Below are 19798 nucleotides of genomic sequence, written 5' to 3' on the forward strand. Positions count from 1 at the left end.
TTTTGAGAGAGAGACAAAGAGAGAAAGAGAGAGAGAAAGAGAGAGAGAGGGAGAACAACTGCAAATACAGCCTCACTACTTCTGCACAGTTCATCCGTTTTGTTTCGTAACCCAGACCTAACAGTGCAGTCTCGAACATTCAGCTGGCAACTGTAACATCTGGAAGTCATTTACAAAAATCACACATCCAAACCCGCATTTCATCAGCTGATCAGGCAGCACACATCACTGCTCAGCTGCACATTCCAGACCTGTAAAGAGTTGTTCTTCCAACATCACCAATGTTCACTAAGCATATGATGTTAAAGCAGTGAAACGCAAATTTCTATTAAGAACAAACCTAGTTGGCAACTTATGCTCAAGTACCTCAAGTATAATTTCAAGTACTGATTCTCATTAAATACAGTGGTAGCCAAGCAATAAACCTGAATATTGTTGTACCCCTACAGGAAGATTGGGACCACCTTCTTCTAGATTCCCTTGTTTCTATCACCAGATTTCTGGAGATCCCATCTACAAAGCTAACCAAATAATGGAAGTCTGGCTCCCACCTTTGAAAATAAGAATGCCACAGCTGCCAAGGTTCCACCTACCAAGGAGTAGTGGTCCATGGATATTATCAAATAATAAGTGCACCAAGACTGAGAAGGTTCTTGTATTCAGAATGCCCTAGTCTGGTAACTGCAGAAATACTGGCCTCTGCTAATAGAACTCTGGTTTGGTGAAGGCAGTATAATTCTGTTCCCTGCAACCTGGTTAATCACCTTCCTGTTCTTATCCTGCTCTTTCTTACTGAAATGATACTAAAAAGATATTTTCCATCTTTACAGTTTAAAGGACTTCTAAAACTTTTGATAATAAGTGTACCGAGTATTGAGGGAAAAATCAGTTATCCATCCTGCATATTTACTAAGAAATTTTAGCACATGATTATGCAACTTCTCCTGAAGAACAAGAAAATTACTCCAGAGCCATAGCTACTTGTGAATCTTCTGAATCACATTTAGGTACAGAACTTGCATCAGTTTACCCTTTTTACTGTCATAAAAAAACATGAAATGAGCAATAAAGCCCCTTACAGGCAAGCAAGTCAGCAAGAAAATCAGGGGTGATGCCTTCAACTTCATCTTCTATAAACTGCTACTTCTGTTAAAAGGTCCCTTCTCATACTGCCACTGCTCATTTCCACCTTCACTTCTGTCTGGAACTATAGTTTGTGCAACCATGTAATGAACTGGAACAAGAAATTGCTCTGGCTGAATGCTAACCTGGCAGAGACTGCTTAGTGTTCAACCAGAGCGAACACTATTCCACAGCGATTCCCTGTGTCAGCACAAAAGCAGCAGCAGTATGCCCCTTTCAGCAGCAGCACTAACCTACACTGGATTAATCATAAAACTGTGAAGATGTTTCAGTTTGCCTCTCAGATGCTTGCACTTTTCACAGAATTACAAAGAAAGAAATAAAGAAATAAACCAAACTCTCCACGCTCCCCTCAAAAAAAAGTCCTGAGCCAGAATATCTTGTAATCTGCAAAGTACCGTTTGCACTTCACGTGTAAGAAATAAAATTACTGGAACAAGCTGCTAAAAGTAGCAAAATGGTTCGCATCCTAATAATTTATTTTTTTAAACCCAAAACATTTGTTAAATGTTCCAGCCCTTTATTATGTGGGTCATGTTCACACCACTCAGTACCGTGTTCTCTTGATGCAACATTAAAAACATGGCTTACATTTAATTTTAACATGGAGATCAGGAAAAAACCCAAACAGTTATGATAACAGCATATATCAAAAATCTCACAAGAGTTTGTCTTTTTAATCACAGCTGTAGTTCCTGGAATTGCACTAATGTTGTCCTCAAATATGTTTTAAAGTGAGAATTTAGTTTTCCTGGGAAAACAGGGAGAAAAATTTAAAAGCACTTAAAAAAATTAAATATTAAGATTTGAAATATTAGAATGCAAATGAAGAGAATCTTCATTGCTATATTTTTACCAGTGGGCATCAACAAAACCGTAGCAATTGTTTGCTAAGGAGCATACACTTGTGTCTGTGATATTTCTCTCTTTGCCATGGCTATGTTGTACTTCATGGAAACCCTGTCTAACATGTGGCAGGAAAAAGTCAGAGTCACTGGACAATTCAGCTGAGAAATTTGGCACAAAAGCCTTGTATGTCAGCACAACATTTAGCGAGTTTTTCAAAATGTTCCCAGTCTCTCAAAACAGTTCCTTTTCTACATGGATAAGTAAGGTTTCAAATAAACACTACAAGTCAGCTCTTCAAGAATTTCTTCTCCAGTTTCAGAAAGATTTAAAGCAACAGGATCACTAAAAACGGACCTTTCAAGTAACAGCTCCTAATAAAGCCATAGTGACCTTCTTTAATGCAATAGCCTTGGAAACACAGAGACTACATTACAAATCAGCAGATGGCCACCAATACAAATAGAAATAGCAGAATTCAGTACGCCCAAGAATACTTTGCCTTCTGAACTGAAGGAAAGAAATAAACACAGGCTTTGTGGGGGACAGGATGAACCCACTGCTATTTTCCACTATTTTTGTGATACCTCACAGAAAAATAAGTATGAACACTGCTCCTCTTAATAGACAAGGGAACAAACATATTGTAAGTTTATCACAGCAACTTTTCCCAAGAATAACTTCAAAAGCTATTGTCCTCTATTTTCCACAAGCAGATTTTTGTACATCGCAAGACTAACAGAAAAACTCAACACTTAAAAAATATTGAGATTTTTATTGTAACATACTATACCCTTTCAGGGGGAAAAAAAAATCTAAAAGTAAAAAGTGTTACCTTCATGTTGCACGATGACAATGCAGGATACATTGAAAAAAAAGTCAACATAAAAGTCAAACAAAAGACCTTGTTTTTAAAGTCTATAAAGCCAAATAAACTGAAAAGATACTTCAGTATAAGCCAAATAAACTGAAAACAACAACTGGAATTCTGTTTTAAGAATATGAGCAATACTGTTTGAGGAATCACAAACCTCAGTGTCCATATGGATCCATAAGGGATGGTGATAATTTTGTAACTATTTCCTAATTGTATTACACAGCAACAGAAAGAACACAGTGAAGGTGGTTCTCAATGTTAACTGTATGTAATAAATTTGAATGATTGCTCTTGTTCTCATTGCCTCAAATTTTGTCTCTCTTTAACTGGATTTCAAGACATGGAAGTTAATAGATGAAATCACTTAGAAAAGCAATGAGGAACGCAGTCATGGACTATACTTTGCAATCAAAACTTTAGATTGTTTGTTGGTGTTTTTTAAAACACAAAATACAGTTATGATTCTAAGACACTTATGTATCCATACAGGCTCATATGTACACCAAAAGTGCAAAGACAGCCACCAGTACTACCATTTAACAACCAACATAGTGCAGTTGGCAGTTCTGTTTTCTTGTCCATTCCAGCATACCTGCACTGTTACTGCTCACATCAGTGTGCTTGTCCATGTCACAGTCACTTTTAAGCAAATCCATTTCTACTAAGGGAAGGGTGCAATTGCAGCTTACACATCTCACTTGCACAGCAGAAATCAGATCTTGCCTATGCATCAAAGGTAAATTAAAATTACTACAGAACGGAACATTACAAACTATTCAGCAAAGTTAAGTGAGTTCAGATGAAACAAGGTGGTTATCGAACAGTTCAGGCGTCACTTGCAACACACAGGAAAGTTACACAGACATCTATATGTGAGTTCTCTGAAGCACATTTTACGATGTGTAAGAATATGAAGTGTATACAGCACCACCACCACCCCTCATACACACACTTATACACACACCACAGCAAAAGACAAGGTAACGTAACATTACTTCAAGCACACCATTAGCACTGAACAGGATTAAAACAGAAAAAAAAAAAAGACAACAAATTATTAGCCAAGGACAGTCAACAGCAAGAGAAAAAGAAGTATTAGAAATCTTTCTTTTTTGGATTGCATCTCCCATTGTCGTGATTTGTCATGAAAATTATTTATGAAGTAACAGTTACAGTCCCTTCGCTAAATCACATGAGTATTAGAAAAACCAGAGTTGCAAAAACAACTTCACAGACATGCAATGTCCACCTTCTACCTGTCTTAACACAACCAGCTGTGGAACAAGAATGGCTGGATGTCACAAGCATTTTGGTCTGAACATGCATATATGCAAATATAGAACCATTCCCTCCTAGAAGTTTTCAAGTAAACATTTGAGAATGTAATAGTTGCACAAATGAAACAGTTTACAACCTACAAGTTGATTATCTTATAGAGGTCTCTAACATTGGAAAAATAAACTTAAGGACAAGGTGAAAGACAAAATAAGATGGCTTTCATGAGTTATTTGAACTTCATCCAGAAAGCAAGTTGTATCAAGGTCCTGTACTGAATATAATCTAAAATGGCTTTTTGTGTCAGATAGCTAAATTGTTGCACATTTTCATTGATGCAAAGAAAACAATGTTGACTTTCCACTGGCTGTTTGTGTACCAGACTGTTTCCTGACAGCATATGAACACAAAAATCAGGCACAAAATGAATCAACTTGGTGGGAAAGTTTTCTAAAGCATTCCAAACAGATCAGGGCACTAAAGTAGGAAATGAGAAGAAATATCACAGCAAATCACCTCAGGTATGCGATTCCCATGGAAGCAAAGGTACCAAGCCTAGAAATAATTTGATGAAATAGTAGGGGGATTTTTGCCTCCACCTGTACAAAAAACAGTTCTCAGAGCAACAGAATTCTGCAAACGGTGAATGTTGGAGAACAAGGTCACTCCTGCTTTAAGCTTCTGATATGTCATACACAGTTCTACAGCTAATACTGAAAAACAAACTGCATTTTATAAATTGACTAAATAAATAAATCTTAACTATCAAATTAACAGACATACTTAGCACCCAAAGACCAAAGGCTAGAACACCACAGGTGGGAAACCAAGAGATCTTTCTCACATATTTAATTATCACTTCTACAATTACTAAAGACAACCACAATTTTTTGAAACTCAACTACAACAGGTATTTGGTGTCTCTCTTTGGGGATTTGTTACTAACATTTTCATGAGAGCCACTAACAAATACATCATTCATATGGCAGGAAACAGGAAGAGAAAATATTCTCCCAATGTAGATTTCCTTTTTAATTTCAAACCATGGATTTTAAATGATGCAATAGTGTGCATCACAGAAGAGGAGGCAGTGATGAAATGAACTGATTTTCCAAATCCAGTATTGTAATAACTGATAATTAGATAGCAATAAATCTCTAGTTTTCTCAGTCATATACAGTTTGCCGCTTAAGCATCAATTTTGTTACTGAGAAGTCTTAAAACTTTTCAGACATGTTTTAGAAAAAATGGAGAACACTTCCCCCTTAAACAAAATATATTATTGTTCCCCATTACCTTTAATTTTTTTTTTGCATTTTCTATGTTTTCCTGTCCTGTGTGCAATTCCTTAGATTTCTAGAGCAAAGATTATCAAAGGAAGTGAGGAAACTAGCTCCAAATTTATTCAGAAAAGACTCAAAACCAGACTACTAACAATTTAAGATTCTGTTTTAGGAAGCAGAGCTGTATATTTAGTCTGATTTATTCTGTCAGCAAAACCAGTTACCACTGATACAAAACAGTGGGGCAATGATGTGATGATATAAATGCCTGTAGCAAACATAACAAAGCTTTCAGAAGCAAACTTTTGTGATAGCAACTTGAACAGCTACTTATGAATTCACTGAAAATATCACTAAGTTAATGGACGCTGTAATCCAGGAAGCTCAGGACTATGAAAATTTTTCAGTCAGAAAAATTCTAAGTGGAGGAAAAAAGAAAACAAAACACAACACAAACAAAACAAAAAAACCCAATCAATCAAGCAAACAACCCCCCCAAAAAAACAAACAAAAAACACACCACCACCAAAAAAAAACCCCACCTCCACACATACACACACACAAAAAAAAACGCTGCCAAAAAAGCCCAAACAAACAAAAATGCCCCCAAAACCCTAAATCCAAAAAATACCCAACCTACTCTGGACTATCCAGACTAATTCTACTATATTATTATTCAACACTTAAAATTTTCCTATTATACAGTAATTTCAAGTTGTCCAATGGTATAAAAACTGGAGCAGTTATAGACATGTGAGGCCAAAAAGCAAATTCTGAACTGACCTATGCAGTCTCAACAAGCAGCTGGAATCAATGAAGGCAAGTTTGGTACCAGTAAATTAAGTTCTATTGCCAAGGATAGAAAGCAGAAATGGAAAAGATGTGAGACACGAAGAATGATAATCAGCAAGCAGTCCAGCTACACTCATTTAATAAACCAGTTTAATCTTGTTTCATCAGTGTTGTACCCAAACTGTTCGTTCACGTAACATAAAATAGTTCAAGAGAGAAAATTTATTAACAACAACAACATAGTCCTCAGAGTAAGAAAAGTACTTTATAAAATGGACTTACTGCCCCAGCTAAAAGCTTTAAAGGTTAGCTATGTTCAGTATTATGTAATGAGTGAAACATCTGCTGCCCTGGAAACATTGTTAGAGAACTCTTTCTGTAATTGGAAACTCCTTTGGAAAAAAGCCAAATATAGTAGCCTGAAACAAAAACAAAACAGTGAAAGAAAAGTCAAGAGACAAAAGTCCAGTGATTAAATTCCTTCTGGGAGCCCAGATCTCCTAGGTTGCTTTTTGTAGGTTTTTTGGTGCCCTTTTTTGCTCAGGGTGAGGGTGGACTATGTTCTGCTTTTGAGAGGTCAAAGGAGAGAAGAAAGAATATTGTTTCAAATCTATCTGAGAAGTTACTCAAAGTAAGCTGTAAGAGTTTGAGATATTTTCATTCTTATTGCTCTCTCTACTAAGCATTGAAATAGTTAACATTGAAAATATTTTGCTAGAATCATCATGGATAGAGATTTGCCTGATCATAGAATCATTATTTGACTTAATTTTTGCTAGTCATCTACAAGATAATCAGCTGTAAGTTGCTTGAAATTATCTTCTACGGGCACCACAAATCCATAGTGGAAAACTCACTCACTGTTTTTGAAGACTATGATTTTCCTCATTTTTATCTTTTGGTAAAAAAAAAAAAACTCTGCAGGAAGACACTATTCTTCTCTGTAGGTTTCTTCACTGACAAACCCACCAAACACAGGCTGCTTCACAGACAGGTTCAGAGCCTTGCAGCCTATCCTCACCTCACTGAACTCTTTCCATGGCTATCAAGAGGATGACTCCCACTTCTGGTTGGCCTATGATACACCAGCCTCAAACCACTTGTTTCAGGTCAGCATTTTTATTCTTTCTCAGCTGCTTTTCAAGCTTGAGGGGAGCTTATTAACACTTCAGAAGTCTGTCTTTTAATCCTCTTGCCAACTCCTCATTAAGAAACTCTCTTGTGCCAAGATGTCTTAAAATTAAGTCCAAACCACACACTTGACAGCAGCTAGAATATTCATGCTTTTGGTCTTACACTGCAGCAGTGAGAATTTTATGGGAGGAACTGTCTTTTTGCTCCTTCTACTGCACCAGCACACCACAGTCTTGATCTGCAGCACACTTCTGCAGTGAGGGTTTGCGTTAGCACATCTGCAGAAGATTTGGAAAGAGGCTAGACCTACGAGTCTAGAGCACTCACTGCATAGGTCACTTGCAATGAAGCTACCACAAACATAAAAAATGCATAAAGACCTTAGGAAGGAGTATGGTTCCTGAAAACTTATGTCTTCAGCTTTCGTAAGTATTTTTGTACTGTCAAATGTTTAGCTAAATTTTCTAAAGACAAGCTCTTTACTTAGTATCTACACTACTCTCCCCATTCCTGGAAAATCTGACTTGTATTTTTTTTTCTTTTCTCTTAAAATTTTCAGCCACTTCTGAGACAAACAAGACATCTGATGTTTACATAGAAACTTAGCACAAAACCAATAAATCTTTTTTCTCTCCAAATTCCATAATATGTGTAAAGAAACTCATGTTTCCAGCCCTTAAAAGCCCTTTGTTACCAACTCTTGCTTCCTGCTGTGCTCACTTATATTTCTGAATATATATACTCAGAAGAACTGAACACCTGAATCCATTAAATCCCATATTTCAGTATTCTGAATGTACGTTAAATTGAGCTCATCAGAATATTAAAATGGTGCGTAATGCAAGAACTTCTGAAGAAAATAATCACAAAAGATAATATACTAAAAAGGTACTACTTATACAGACATAAGTATCAATACATATTTTCCTCAAACATGAAAAAAGCTATCAAGGGATAGCAAGCTTGAGATTCTCTTCATGAAGTCCTATCACACACCAGATGTGATAATTGTGAAGTCTAATGTTATATCTATTTTGAGCCTCCTTATTATATCACCACATGACACTCAAAACATCTATACTCTTTTACTCAACGCACTGTGGAGTTGTCAGACAAAACACTTACAGGGAACCTCATTTTCTGGGATAAACTACACAGACTTTAGCCAGTAAAAGAAGTGCTTAAGTTAAATCACCACTAAGAGCATACCATCCATTTCTGTCATAATTTAACACATGCATTTGTCTTCCTATTTAGAATATTCTTTATGCATGCTTTTATGTATTTTTTGCTGTTTTGATCCATAATATTTTTAGTGATTTATTAATATGTTTAAAATAAAAAACTGTTTCCTGAAGCAGGCCATGAAAATTGTGGATATAATTCACAATTGTTAGCATTCTTATTTCTAATTTAACCATTTAGAAATGGATTGATTCAATTTACTTAGAGAACTGATCTTAGATTTTTCCAAATTGTTTCCAAATCCCAAGATTTGATCCCACATGATCTACAGAACAGCACAGTGCTAGTGCTCAGTTGCTGTGGCATGCACAAAACATTTGAGACCCCCTACATTCATTTCTCTGCATAAGGTGGAGGGCAATTCATAATTTCTACTTTTGCAAAAAAAAAAAAAAAAAAATAAAAAAGAGAGAAAACACAAACAAAAAAAACCCAAACAAAACCTAAAGCAAACCAGTAACAACACACCTATGCCAGCCCTCACAATCTTCTCCCAAGTATACATTAGTATACATAATTTTCCTCCATGGATACTGCTCTACTTTACTGTGCACTTTAACATTCTACTGGCTCTTGGAAGAGGCAGGTGGGATGATAACCATGTTGTCAGAGGATTTACCTTAGAGGTGGGCTACCATCATTCAGTCCCTGCTTAAAAGAAAGGGCATCACACTGTCCTTTATGACACAGTTTTAATCCTTTACTTTTTTTTTTTTAAATTTCCTTCTTCCTTTGCCAGGTCTAGGGCACTATCAATATTCCACACAGAAAAGTAGAGTAGAGATATAAATGGAAATATTAGTTTTGCACTTAACAACCTGGACAACTTAAATGCAAAGTATTTCAGCTCACATATTTAATCCAGAAAGCATACCAGCTAAGGGTAAGATTTCAAAAAAGGTACAAGAGACAATTAGACATTTTAGGTTCAAAACAGTTTCTCTTCTCAGACTTGTGCATCACCTGACTACTAATATAACTAGAAAAACATTTTAATAGTACAGTAGTGACTTAGTAAACAATATCTTTTATTCCTAGCAGAATCAGTTGGATCAAAGAGACTAAGAAGGAGAGGTTTTGAGATTAACAGTGCACATACACTGTACAACTGAATCACAGAAGAAAGAAGAAAAGCTGTAAATGTCTTTATACAGGATTTGTTCTCTTTTCTTTAAAATAAACTGAAATGTCACATTAGTCATTACATTCATGGTGAATGAGTCATCATAACCCAAAAGAACTTCAGGCTTTCACACATCTTACAAGTAGATGTCTACAAAAAAAGTTCAAAGAAAAAATGCAGCAAAGTATATACATCAGAGTTTGAAATGACACTGTCTTTTAAGAAAGCAAAGGTCACATACTGTGCCTTTTTTCAAAGGTAAACTTGCTACTTGATGTACCCAATCCTGAACAACATACTCCTCCTTTTACTATAAGGTTTGGTCCTAGAACTGTACTAGCATAGCCATAAGTCCACAAAAGAATTCTGTTCTTCAGAGACATATAGGTATTCTGGTAGAAGCTGCTTTGTAAGTATACCACTGCTAGCAAACCCAATTTTTTGTTTGCAAAGTCTGTTCTATTTGTGACTTGAGATTTTTTTATGCCAGTACAACTCCAAGTTTGCCTGGTTTTTTTTATTAGTGGTGGAAAACTTCAGCAATATGTTTATACTATATGCACAAACATAATGAATAGTTCGGGGTACAGGGAGAATTACTACTTACTTACTGCTAAGGCATAACAAAAAGGGAAAAGAAAAAAAAAGCTAAGTATAGATGGATCTCCAAGATCATGCAAGAATTTAAGGTCAGAAGAAACTCAAGTCTTTCACTGATGATTCTAACTGCAAGAATTCTCTTTAAGTCAAATAAATATTGTACAGGAGACATGTAGACTTGCTTTTTCTGGTTTCATCACAATTTTGAGAAAACAGGAACATATTTATGCTGTTAGGAAATTTGATCTTTTATGTCCTGCTTATCTTTTAATACTCAGAACTGAAAACAAACTTGGATATGAACAGTAAGAGACATATTGCTCCCAATCATTAGCAAACCACATCTATACATCACAGTGGTTTGTGACTTACAAAGCTTAAATAAAATTATTTGTACTCTTCCTCCTCCTGCAAGATCCAAATTTTACTCATAAATGTATGTGACATTTGCTCAGAAAACCAAACTTAACCTCACAGAAAACCAAACTTATCCTTCCCAGATTTTTTCCATAGGAACTGGAAGAGGAGCTTCAACAATAATTGAGAGCACCTAAAGTCAGGCTTTAGCCCTTAAAACGTAAATGGTGGATAACAGGGGAAGAAGGAAGCCTAGAAACATGAGTCCCCCTAGGCTAAAATTAACTTCTGTCAATACCGCTCTTCAGTCACATCTTTCGCAGTTTCAGAACCTTGGCAAGACCCGTATGTTTTACATACATTAAACATTTCTCAGGTTATCCACATCCTTGCAAGCATCTCCTCTGCCAAAGACACAGTTTATTTTTTAGGAGTCATTTTAAGGAAACCTGCAGAAGATATTATCTATGCCCCCCAAAAAACTCCACCTTGGCATACTTAAGTTCATATTACCTCCAAACACAACAGTCTTCTGCCACTTGCATCTAGATACCCAGCAGTTTACATTCTCATTACACTAATTACTTAAAATACGATTGTGAGATTTCAAGCTTAAGAAAATAAAGGCATAGGTACAAATTACTCTGTCGTCTAGGCATACTGCTGCTGGTATTTCCAAGGACGGCTGACTGATCAGCTATTGAGAACTGGCCGTACCAGTTTTCAGATTTTTGCGATAGGCCTATGCGATGATTAGAGTAACCAACTGAATAATCTGTTGCTGTGACTCAGCAGTTTACCTTATTGTTCCTTTCTATAACTTTCTGTTAGACTGAGATGGATATCCCATAGAAGCTTCGGGGCTTAACTACACACCTATAGATGCCTTGAGCTCTCCATTTTCCTGAAACATTAATTAAGTGCTTGAACTTCTTTTTCTTCATATGCTGCTCCTATGTAGCTGTTCTTTAGTTGTGGCTCTTTCTCCCAACTTTTATCCCTTTTTATGCACGCTTTTATTCCTTCCTAAAGCAGAATATACACATTACATAGACACAGCAGGAGGATATTTTACTCACAAGGCTTACACCTATGTCAGGTTTCTTATCCGGGTGACAGTATAGCTTCTTCACCAGATAATAGCAAAGAAGGCTGGAGCCATGTTATGTGACACCAGGAACAGCAGCAGTGGGTTGCTCAACAGGGAAGGAAAAAAAAAAAGTCTTGCTTTCACCAGTCACAATGCCTCAACACTCCAAAGACTTGCAAAAGGGAAGAGTAGCACTGAAGAATTCATCAGTAGCTAGACTTCAGCTTACGCATTATTAATCAAAGGTTGTACTTAATTACAAAGGCAAAAGCAATCACTGAAATATACAGGTTCAGAAAGAAAGCAAAAACATGGTGTTCTTTGACCCTTTGGTGATAGTTTTGTGGTTGAGCTGCAATTTGTTCACAAATGGAAAACACTTTAATTTCAAGATGAAGCTTCTACTGCTTTGGAGACTTGCCAATTGTAATCTCAGCTTTTGCTGCCAGAACTGAACAACTTGATTTGCAAGTTAATCCTTCATTTACACTATTTTTAATATTTTTAGGCAGAAAAACACATATTTGTAAAGCATCAAGTCTCCTTAAAGAGGTTTTTGAGGCTAAAAGAAGGGAACTGAAGTGACACTAAATATGAAGACGAAAGCAGAGTAGAGGAAAACAGGCTCACTACATTTAACTGAAACAGCAAATGGAATGTTTAATGACATGCTAGCCAACATTCACCAAGAACTCATGGGTACATTTTTACTGTTCTCTTTATCAACAATCTTGAGTTTGCTGTTCTTAAAAAAAAAGAAAAACAACAACAACAAAAAATCACAGGCATAAACAGAGAACATAATTATAATCTTAGTAATTCTGAACACTGTTTTCAAGTTTCCTGTCTATCAAAGCAAACAGTAAACATAAGGACCACATTTATACCCTGAAGCACAGTGTAGCTGTATTCCTAAAACTTCAGAATAAATCTGCATGCTCATATTTTGTGACAGAGCACTCACAAGAATAACTCACAAGAACATGAAACAGTCACATTTCACCAGAAGTCATAGTCCAGAAACAGCCTTGAATTAAGTCACTTCAGTTCTGATAACCATTTGCACAGAGGTCAGAGTTGTGAGCCTTTTATCTCCATAAATTTGCAGAATGAAAATATTCCCATTATGATCATGGGGATTTAGTATTTTCAACACCACTACCTTTTTTATTGGAGGGGAAAGAAGCAGTATCACATTTCTGTACAACCAAGGGCAACAACTTCGAGAGAGGGACAATTTCTGTAGCAAAACAGAAGTTCAAAAGCAGATAAAAATTCCCAGAACTTCAGTTTACAATCTGAAGCGCTACAGGAGGAAAGCAGGTCTCGTGATGCCCAGTGCAGCACACTGATTTTCATTTTACAGATTTGCATAAGCAGTATGGTCAACTACCTGGCAAGGCACATGGGAAGCAATTTACTAACTATGACTATGATACCCAAGAATTATTTTATAGGTCACGTACACCAAGGCCTTCGATATCTTGAATTTTATTCAAGAAAGCAGTATGCTGAAGGTGGGCAAACCTTGCCTTGGGATGACTAGCAAGCACAGGAAAAAAAAAGTTCTATCAGAAAACCTTCTACAGTGCAATCTACCATTAAACAAAAAGATGCCACATTTAGAGCTTATAGGTGCTTTTTACTGTCATTTCAGTGAGAAGGGCATGAAACCCTTCTAAGTAAGAAGATCACCAAACATGCTAGCCTTTATAAATACTGCTCTGTGCTGATAACCTGCCATTGAAATCTACCTAACAGTAAGACATAACAGTCAAATGACTACTATTTCCTCTTATAACTTTGCCAATATACCTGTCCTACCTCATTCTACTGAGTCTTTTCTCCTATTGTATTTTTAAGTAAACCCAGACAGTGCATCAAGATGAACATTTGAACATATTTGTCCTTAAAAGCATATTGAGGCTGAATTCCAAACTCAATTCTCTACTGGTCAAATACAGACCTAAGACAGAACTAAGCTTAAAAAGGTACCATTTCAAGCACTATATTTTGACAATACATATTTCACTGCCACTCCAAACAAGAATTCAATTCACGTTGAGTCAGATGAATGTTATCCATACCAACATTTAATATTCCAGTTTTGCTCGAGTTTTTTTTTGTTTGTTTTAATGAAAACCATGTAAACATCGATCGGAAAGAAATCGCACACACGATCTTCAAATAAGGAAACAAATATGTAAGACATAGTTCAAGAAGATGTCACTACTTTACTTCGGGCTATGGAGAGGCCAACTTTAACCTATGAATAAACAGCCAAATATAACATTATACTTATCCGTAGGTATTTAAGAAAATGCCCATCTTAATTTATAAGATCTCTTTTTTTAAAAAGATCCAATTATTGAGAGTTTAGCAGTTAAAAGGCATCAAGCTGTGCTAGTAACTGTTTTAACACAGAAGTCAGAAGTCATGTAGACAAACATTTCTGGTTTCTACTGAACTTTTTCCTTGCACTTCTCAAGACAGAAATGCATTATTAGCATTTAATATCCACTGGAATGGTAAAAAGCAGTCAATTCTTAAAAAAAAATTCTTAAAAAAGACAAGTCACATTTATAATAAAAGCATTCTCAAACTATCTAACAGTTTTGGGGTTTTTTACTTTGCGTCCTTTGTGCCAAGGATTTGAAATACGGCTAGTATGGTTAGTAACCTGGTTAATCACTTAAGTTTGGTCATGACTGCTTTTCACAAAAAAATACAAATACGAATTCTTTCATTTTCCAAACAGATATGAAGTAGTTTGCAATCCATCATTATTTTTTCCCCAAAGAACAGAACATTTACTGCCTCAACTCCTAGCACGCCACTTAAAAAGAGAGATGTAAAAACTTTTACTAACTTTGTGTTTAGTCTACACAAAGAAATAGCCAATGAAACTAACAGCAAATAATTTTCTTTTTACTAACATATCCATACTCAAAGGTATCTTGGTTAAAAATGTCATAGCAATCTAAGAAAATATTAGCGATGTCACACTAAGACAGCTTGCAGAAAAAAAAGAAAGATCAAATATCCTGTTTGTTTACAGGCTATGCCTTCATGCAGATACAAAAGCTTAGCCACAAGCATTATTTAATATCAACACAACAGTCATGTCTGCCCTATGTTTGATCACCACGGCTGGGCTTCGGGAACGAATATTTGGGAAGGGCTCTACCCACGTTTGTTGCAAGCGCACTGGTGGCTAAAAAGGCCAATACGAGATAGGCATGACTGGTTGCAAAAGGCACAGCAGAAAGACTCCTTAGGTGGTATATTCTGCAAGACACGATTCTTTCTGCGTTGCCTTTTCTCCTCAAGGGTGATCCTGCGTGCGTTCTCAAAAGCATCAGCAGCGTTACAGATGGTGTGTCTCCAGGCCTCCTGGTTGGAGACCAGAGTAGACCAGTTAGGATGATCAATATGTTTTAACTTAACAGCAAAAGACAACAGCATTAAAAAAACTGGTATAGACAAGACATTTAGATTTAATAAAATGTTCAGTTTTCACACGCTTTCTAAGATTGCAGCATCAACAATTATGTCAAATTGTGCTCTGCAAAATTTGAAAGACTATGTTTGACATTAACAGCAAAGTTAATCAGCTTACACTATATTTAAAGCTTCTGTGACTATTACTTCTTACTATTTGACAGACGAAGGCATATCACCAGATCCTGTCATTACACAGATTATATGGTCGTGCAGCAAAGACACATAAGATATCCTCAGATGATAGTATAGGTTGATTAAAAGTTACGGCTTTAGCTCTTCCTTTTGTTAAATCTGCAGAACTTTACGTTTCTTACTGATACGATCAATTACGGCGTGACAATGACCTACGGTGCCTTTATCACCAGGGTGCAGGATGGGGAGGGGAGGGACTGCCCCTGCTCTTCAAACACCCTTCCCACAGCCACGGCACCGCCGCTGACGGTCTCCATTTCGCCACAGACCCCCGTAAGGGTTAAACACGCTGACGCCAGAGCTCAGGGGAGGAGTCGGGGTATGGAAAGGGAGAGAAAAATGGAGAAATAAAGAAGGCAGCTGCCGGGGACTCACCTGCAGCGGCTGCCACCTGCGCAGCCGGAGAGCCCCGCTCTCCCTCGGGCGGCTGCGGCCAACGGGAGCAGGGAAATTAACCATTATCATGATAATAATTAAAGTGAAAAAGCCCGGAAAGCGTCTCCGCCCCTCCCGGCCCGCGCGGTGCGGGGTAAGGACGATCCCTGGCACGGAAGCTCTGCTGGGGCAGAGCAGGAACCCTTCTCAGGCAGCTCGGCGCCGGGGAACACCCCGAACCTCCTGCCTGTCCAGCGAGAAGGGAATTTTCCTCCCGACGCGTTCAGGAGAAGGCCGAGGAGTAGCGTGGAGAAGAGGGGTCCCCCGCCGGAGCCCCGCGCTCCGCGGCAGGGGCGGTGGGAGGCGGGCGAGGCGCCGGGTCCAGCGCCGGCTCCTCGCCTGTCAGGCCCCCTCCGTCCGCTCCCTCCCGCCCCTCTCACCTGCCGCCGGCCCGCACGCCGACAGCTGCCCCTCGTACGCGCCAGCAGGGGGGGCGCTCCCCGCCCCGAGCTTTTTTCCGCGCCCGCCGCTTCCTCAGGGACTGCCAGACACGCCGCCGCTCCTGTTTAGAGAGGAAGTGGCCACCATGTTACTTTCTCCCCCTCCAACGCCTACAGGCTGGTCCAGGGCCCGCCCCGAAAGGAGGCGGTGGCGCCGGGGCCGAGAAGCCGTGCTGCTGCGGCCAGGGGGCGCCGGCGGGAGCAGCCGGAGTAGCCTGTGGTCCGGTCCCGCCTACCGGGCACCTGTGGCGGGGAGGCGGAGTGGCTGGCCCGGCATACCCTTCCAGGCAGGCAGCGGGGTGTGGGTTACTCGGGGTGCTTGTGCGGCCGCTGCGGCTTCTGTGAGGGTGTTGGGTTGTACCAGGAAAAAAGTAATGGCAGAAAGGGAACTTGGTATGTCAGAGAATTACAGAAGATTCTGAGTTGGAAGGGACCCACAAAGATCATCGAGTCCAACTCAGCCCTGCACAGGACCATCCCCAAGAGTCACACTACGTGCCCGAGAGCATTGTCCAAATACTTCTTGAGCTCTCTCAGGCTTGGTGCTGTAACCACTTCCCTGGGGAGCCTGTTCCAGTGCCCGACAACCCTCTGGATGAAGAACATTTTTCTAGTATCCAGCCTAAACATCCCCTTTAGGCTATTCCCTTGGGTTCTGTCACTGGTCACCACAGAGAAGAAATTAGTGTTTGCCCCTCCTCCTCCCCTCATGAGGAAGTTTTGACTGCAATGAGGTCTCCCCTCAGTCTCCTTTCTCCAGGCTGAACAGACCAAGTGACCTCAGCTGCTCCTCGAACGGCTATGGTCGTCTCAGCCACCTATCCAGATGAGACTGTGCATTTCATAGGTGACTCTCATTAACCAAATAGTGGTTTTCTGGAATATATAAAAGTGTGAGGGGATAGACAGGCTCAGAGGGGCTTGCCTTGGGTAAAAGGAAGGTGGTGGATATAGTTTTTCTATATTTTAGTGAGGCTTTTGATGCTGTCCCTTGCAGCATCTTCCTGGACAAGTTGTCCACATGTGAGAGAAGGTTCACAGTGCCCTGGGTAAAGAATTGGCTGAAGGGCAGAGATCTAAGGGTTGTAGTGTATGCGGCTACATCTGGCTGGTTATGGGTCACCAGCAATGTTCCTCAGGGTTCAATTCTAGGGCCAATACTATTCAACATTTTTATCCATGATCTGGATGCAGGAGTTGAAACCATGATTAGTGTGTTTGCTGATGATACTAAACTGGAAGGTGCTGTTGATTCTCTTGAGGGACAAGAGGCCTTGTGGAGCGATATGGATAGATTGGAGCACTGAGACATACTCAGTGGCATGACATCTAACAAGAACAAATGCCAGATTCAGCATCTAGTACGGAGTAGCCCTGGACAAAAGTACAGACTGGGAGAGGAGTGGTTGGAGAGTAGTCCTGCAAAAAGGGATCTGAGATGCTGATTGGCAGCAGCTCAATGTGAGTCAGTAGGGTGTCCAGGCAGCAAGGAGAGCAAACCCCATCAGACAGAGCATCACCAGCTGGCCAAAAGAGAGGATCATCCCACTGTATTCAGCATTGTTGAAGCTTCACCCTGGGTCCTGTGTGCAGTGCTAGGCCCCACAATTTAAAAAGGGTGGGAAGGTCCCTGAATGTGTCCAGAGGAGGGATAAAAAAACTGGTGAAAGGGCTGGAAGCAGTGTCCTGTGAGGAGTGGCTGAGATGTCTGGGTTTGTCTAGTTTGGAGAAAAGGAGTTTGAGAGGTGACCTCATTGCGCTTTACAGGTTCCTGAGAAAAGGAAGTAGCGAGAGAGGTGCCGATCTCTTCTCTCTGGGACCCAGCAATAAGATGCATGGGAATGGCTCAAAGCTGCACCAGGGGAGGTTTAGAGTGGATGTTAGGAAGCATTTATTTACTGAGAGGGTGGTGAAACACTGGAATTGACTCCTTAAAGAAGTGATCAGTGCCCCAAACCTGTCACTAAGAGGCTTTTTTATGGTGCCCTCAATAGGGGGGTCTAACTTTTAGTCAGCCTGGAAGATGTCAGGCAGTTGGACTAAATGATCAATGTAGGTCCCTTCCAATAGGAACTATTCTATTGTATTCTATTGTATTCTATTGTATTCTATTGTATTCTATTCTATTCTATTCTATTCTATTCTATTCTATTCTATTCTACCCTGAGGTGTCTTCCTTTCTGGCTGCAGATTTCTATTATCTCTTGGCAACTCTGACATCCATCAGGCATTCCACTGTGTCAGTTCTATTCACTAACCCATTAGGAAACTCAAGGGGTGTTTTAATGTGTTCAATTTTTTCCTGAATTTTTGAGTTGAATAAGGTACTCTAAAAAGTCACCGAGCAGCAGATCTGTCATAAAAAATGAGATAACCATCCTTTTGGTAGCACTTAGTTACTATATTGCTCATGCCATCATTAAATTCCACTTATCCAAAGGAAAGAATGAGGCAAAGAAAAAGGCAGCTAATTTATGTATTTTTGAATCTCTTTCACCCAGAGAGGCTGGCTCTCATCCTTGCATCTAAAATAATAGTGGGGTCTTTTTCCTGGAATACCATGATTTTCTTGATCCATTCTGCTGTTATTATCTTTGAACTGGAGCATCAATTTTTTTTTTCTCAAAATTAGTACTTCATAGTATGCATATGCCAGGAAGCTTGTGACTGATCTTGAAAATTTATAACTGAAGAATTTTATGTTATAGCAAATAATTCTGTTTAATTTCAATCTGAGAAGCAAAAAAGCCCTCTGTTCAATATACTTTCAGGTAATTTTCAAGAATTGTCTTGACTTTGATTAGTCACCAATTGCCAAATCTACAACTCCAGGAGGGCTTGATCCTTTAACCTAGTTGGAGCAAATACTTTGTGTGCTTTGGGTGTCTGTGACATGCACAGGTGAGGATTTATGCAGATTGAGTCTGTAATAAGTTTACTTTGAGTCCTTGGGTATAAAAATATGGCAAATATGGGCACTGAAGAAATGAGTCTGCACACGCTGTGATTCAGTTTTCCAGATTCTCCACAGAGCTCTCTCAGCGTTTCCCCTTTATTCGTTTTTTTTTCTTAACAGCACCTGGTGTTGTCATTCAGTTAACTAGAATTCCCAGGACTTTTTGCAAACTCAGTGTTTTGATTCACACACTCCTTATCAGCTCCAAGACTGAAACACTCGCTTTTGATTCTAATAAACTGAATGCAAGTGCTGCTGGCTTAACTTGTTCCTACATAAAAATACCTTCCCTTTTCAAATTCCTGACTGAATACTTGAAAATTTCTTCAGAACTGCTGGAAGATTTCATTCTTTAGTCCTGCAGTTGCCTCCAGTCATATGAACTATGGAAATTATACCAGAGACCACTTCATCTTCTCTGGCTTTTGGAATTGACATATGGAGTGTCCATTAAAGTGGGTAATAAAAATGAACAGGAATAGTTGCCTGCTGTCACAAGGAGTTCT

General features: G+C 39.0%; 1 protein-coding gene across 4 annotated transcripts in view; it reads right to left on the reverse strand.

The window, feature by feature from the left end:
• DENND4C (DENN domain containing 4C) overlaps window positions 1-16459 on the reverse strand; it is a 69840-nt gene extending 53381 nt beyond the window's left edge. Inside the window, exon 1 of one of the 4 annotated variants that reach the window (XM_051801323.1) lies at window positions 16277-16459. Coding sequence is in view for 2 of the 4 variants with exons in the window: in XM_051801321.1 (XP_051657281.1) it covers window positions 3459-3597 (139 nt within the window). In the remaining 2 variants the exon portion in view is untranslated. Of the gene's footprint in view, window positions 1-3458; window positions 3876-15836; window positions 16240-16276 lie in introns of those variants that run through there. The other 3 variants (XM_051801325.1, XM_051801321.1, XM_051801322.1) reach the window with 3 other exon arrangements.
• Between the last annotated feature and the right edge of the window lie 3339 nt (window positions 16460-19798).

Source organism: Manacus candei, unplaced genomic scaffold (assembly GCF_025592945.1).
Source record: "Manacus candei isolate 608988 ecotype Guabito, Panama unplaced genomic scaffold, ASM2559294v1 h1tg000051l, whole genome shotgun sequence".
Classification (NCBI taxonomy): Eukaryota; Metazoa; Chordata; class Aves; order Passeriformes; family Pipridae; genus Manacus; species Manacus candei.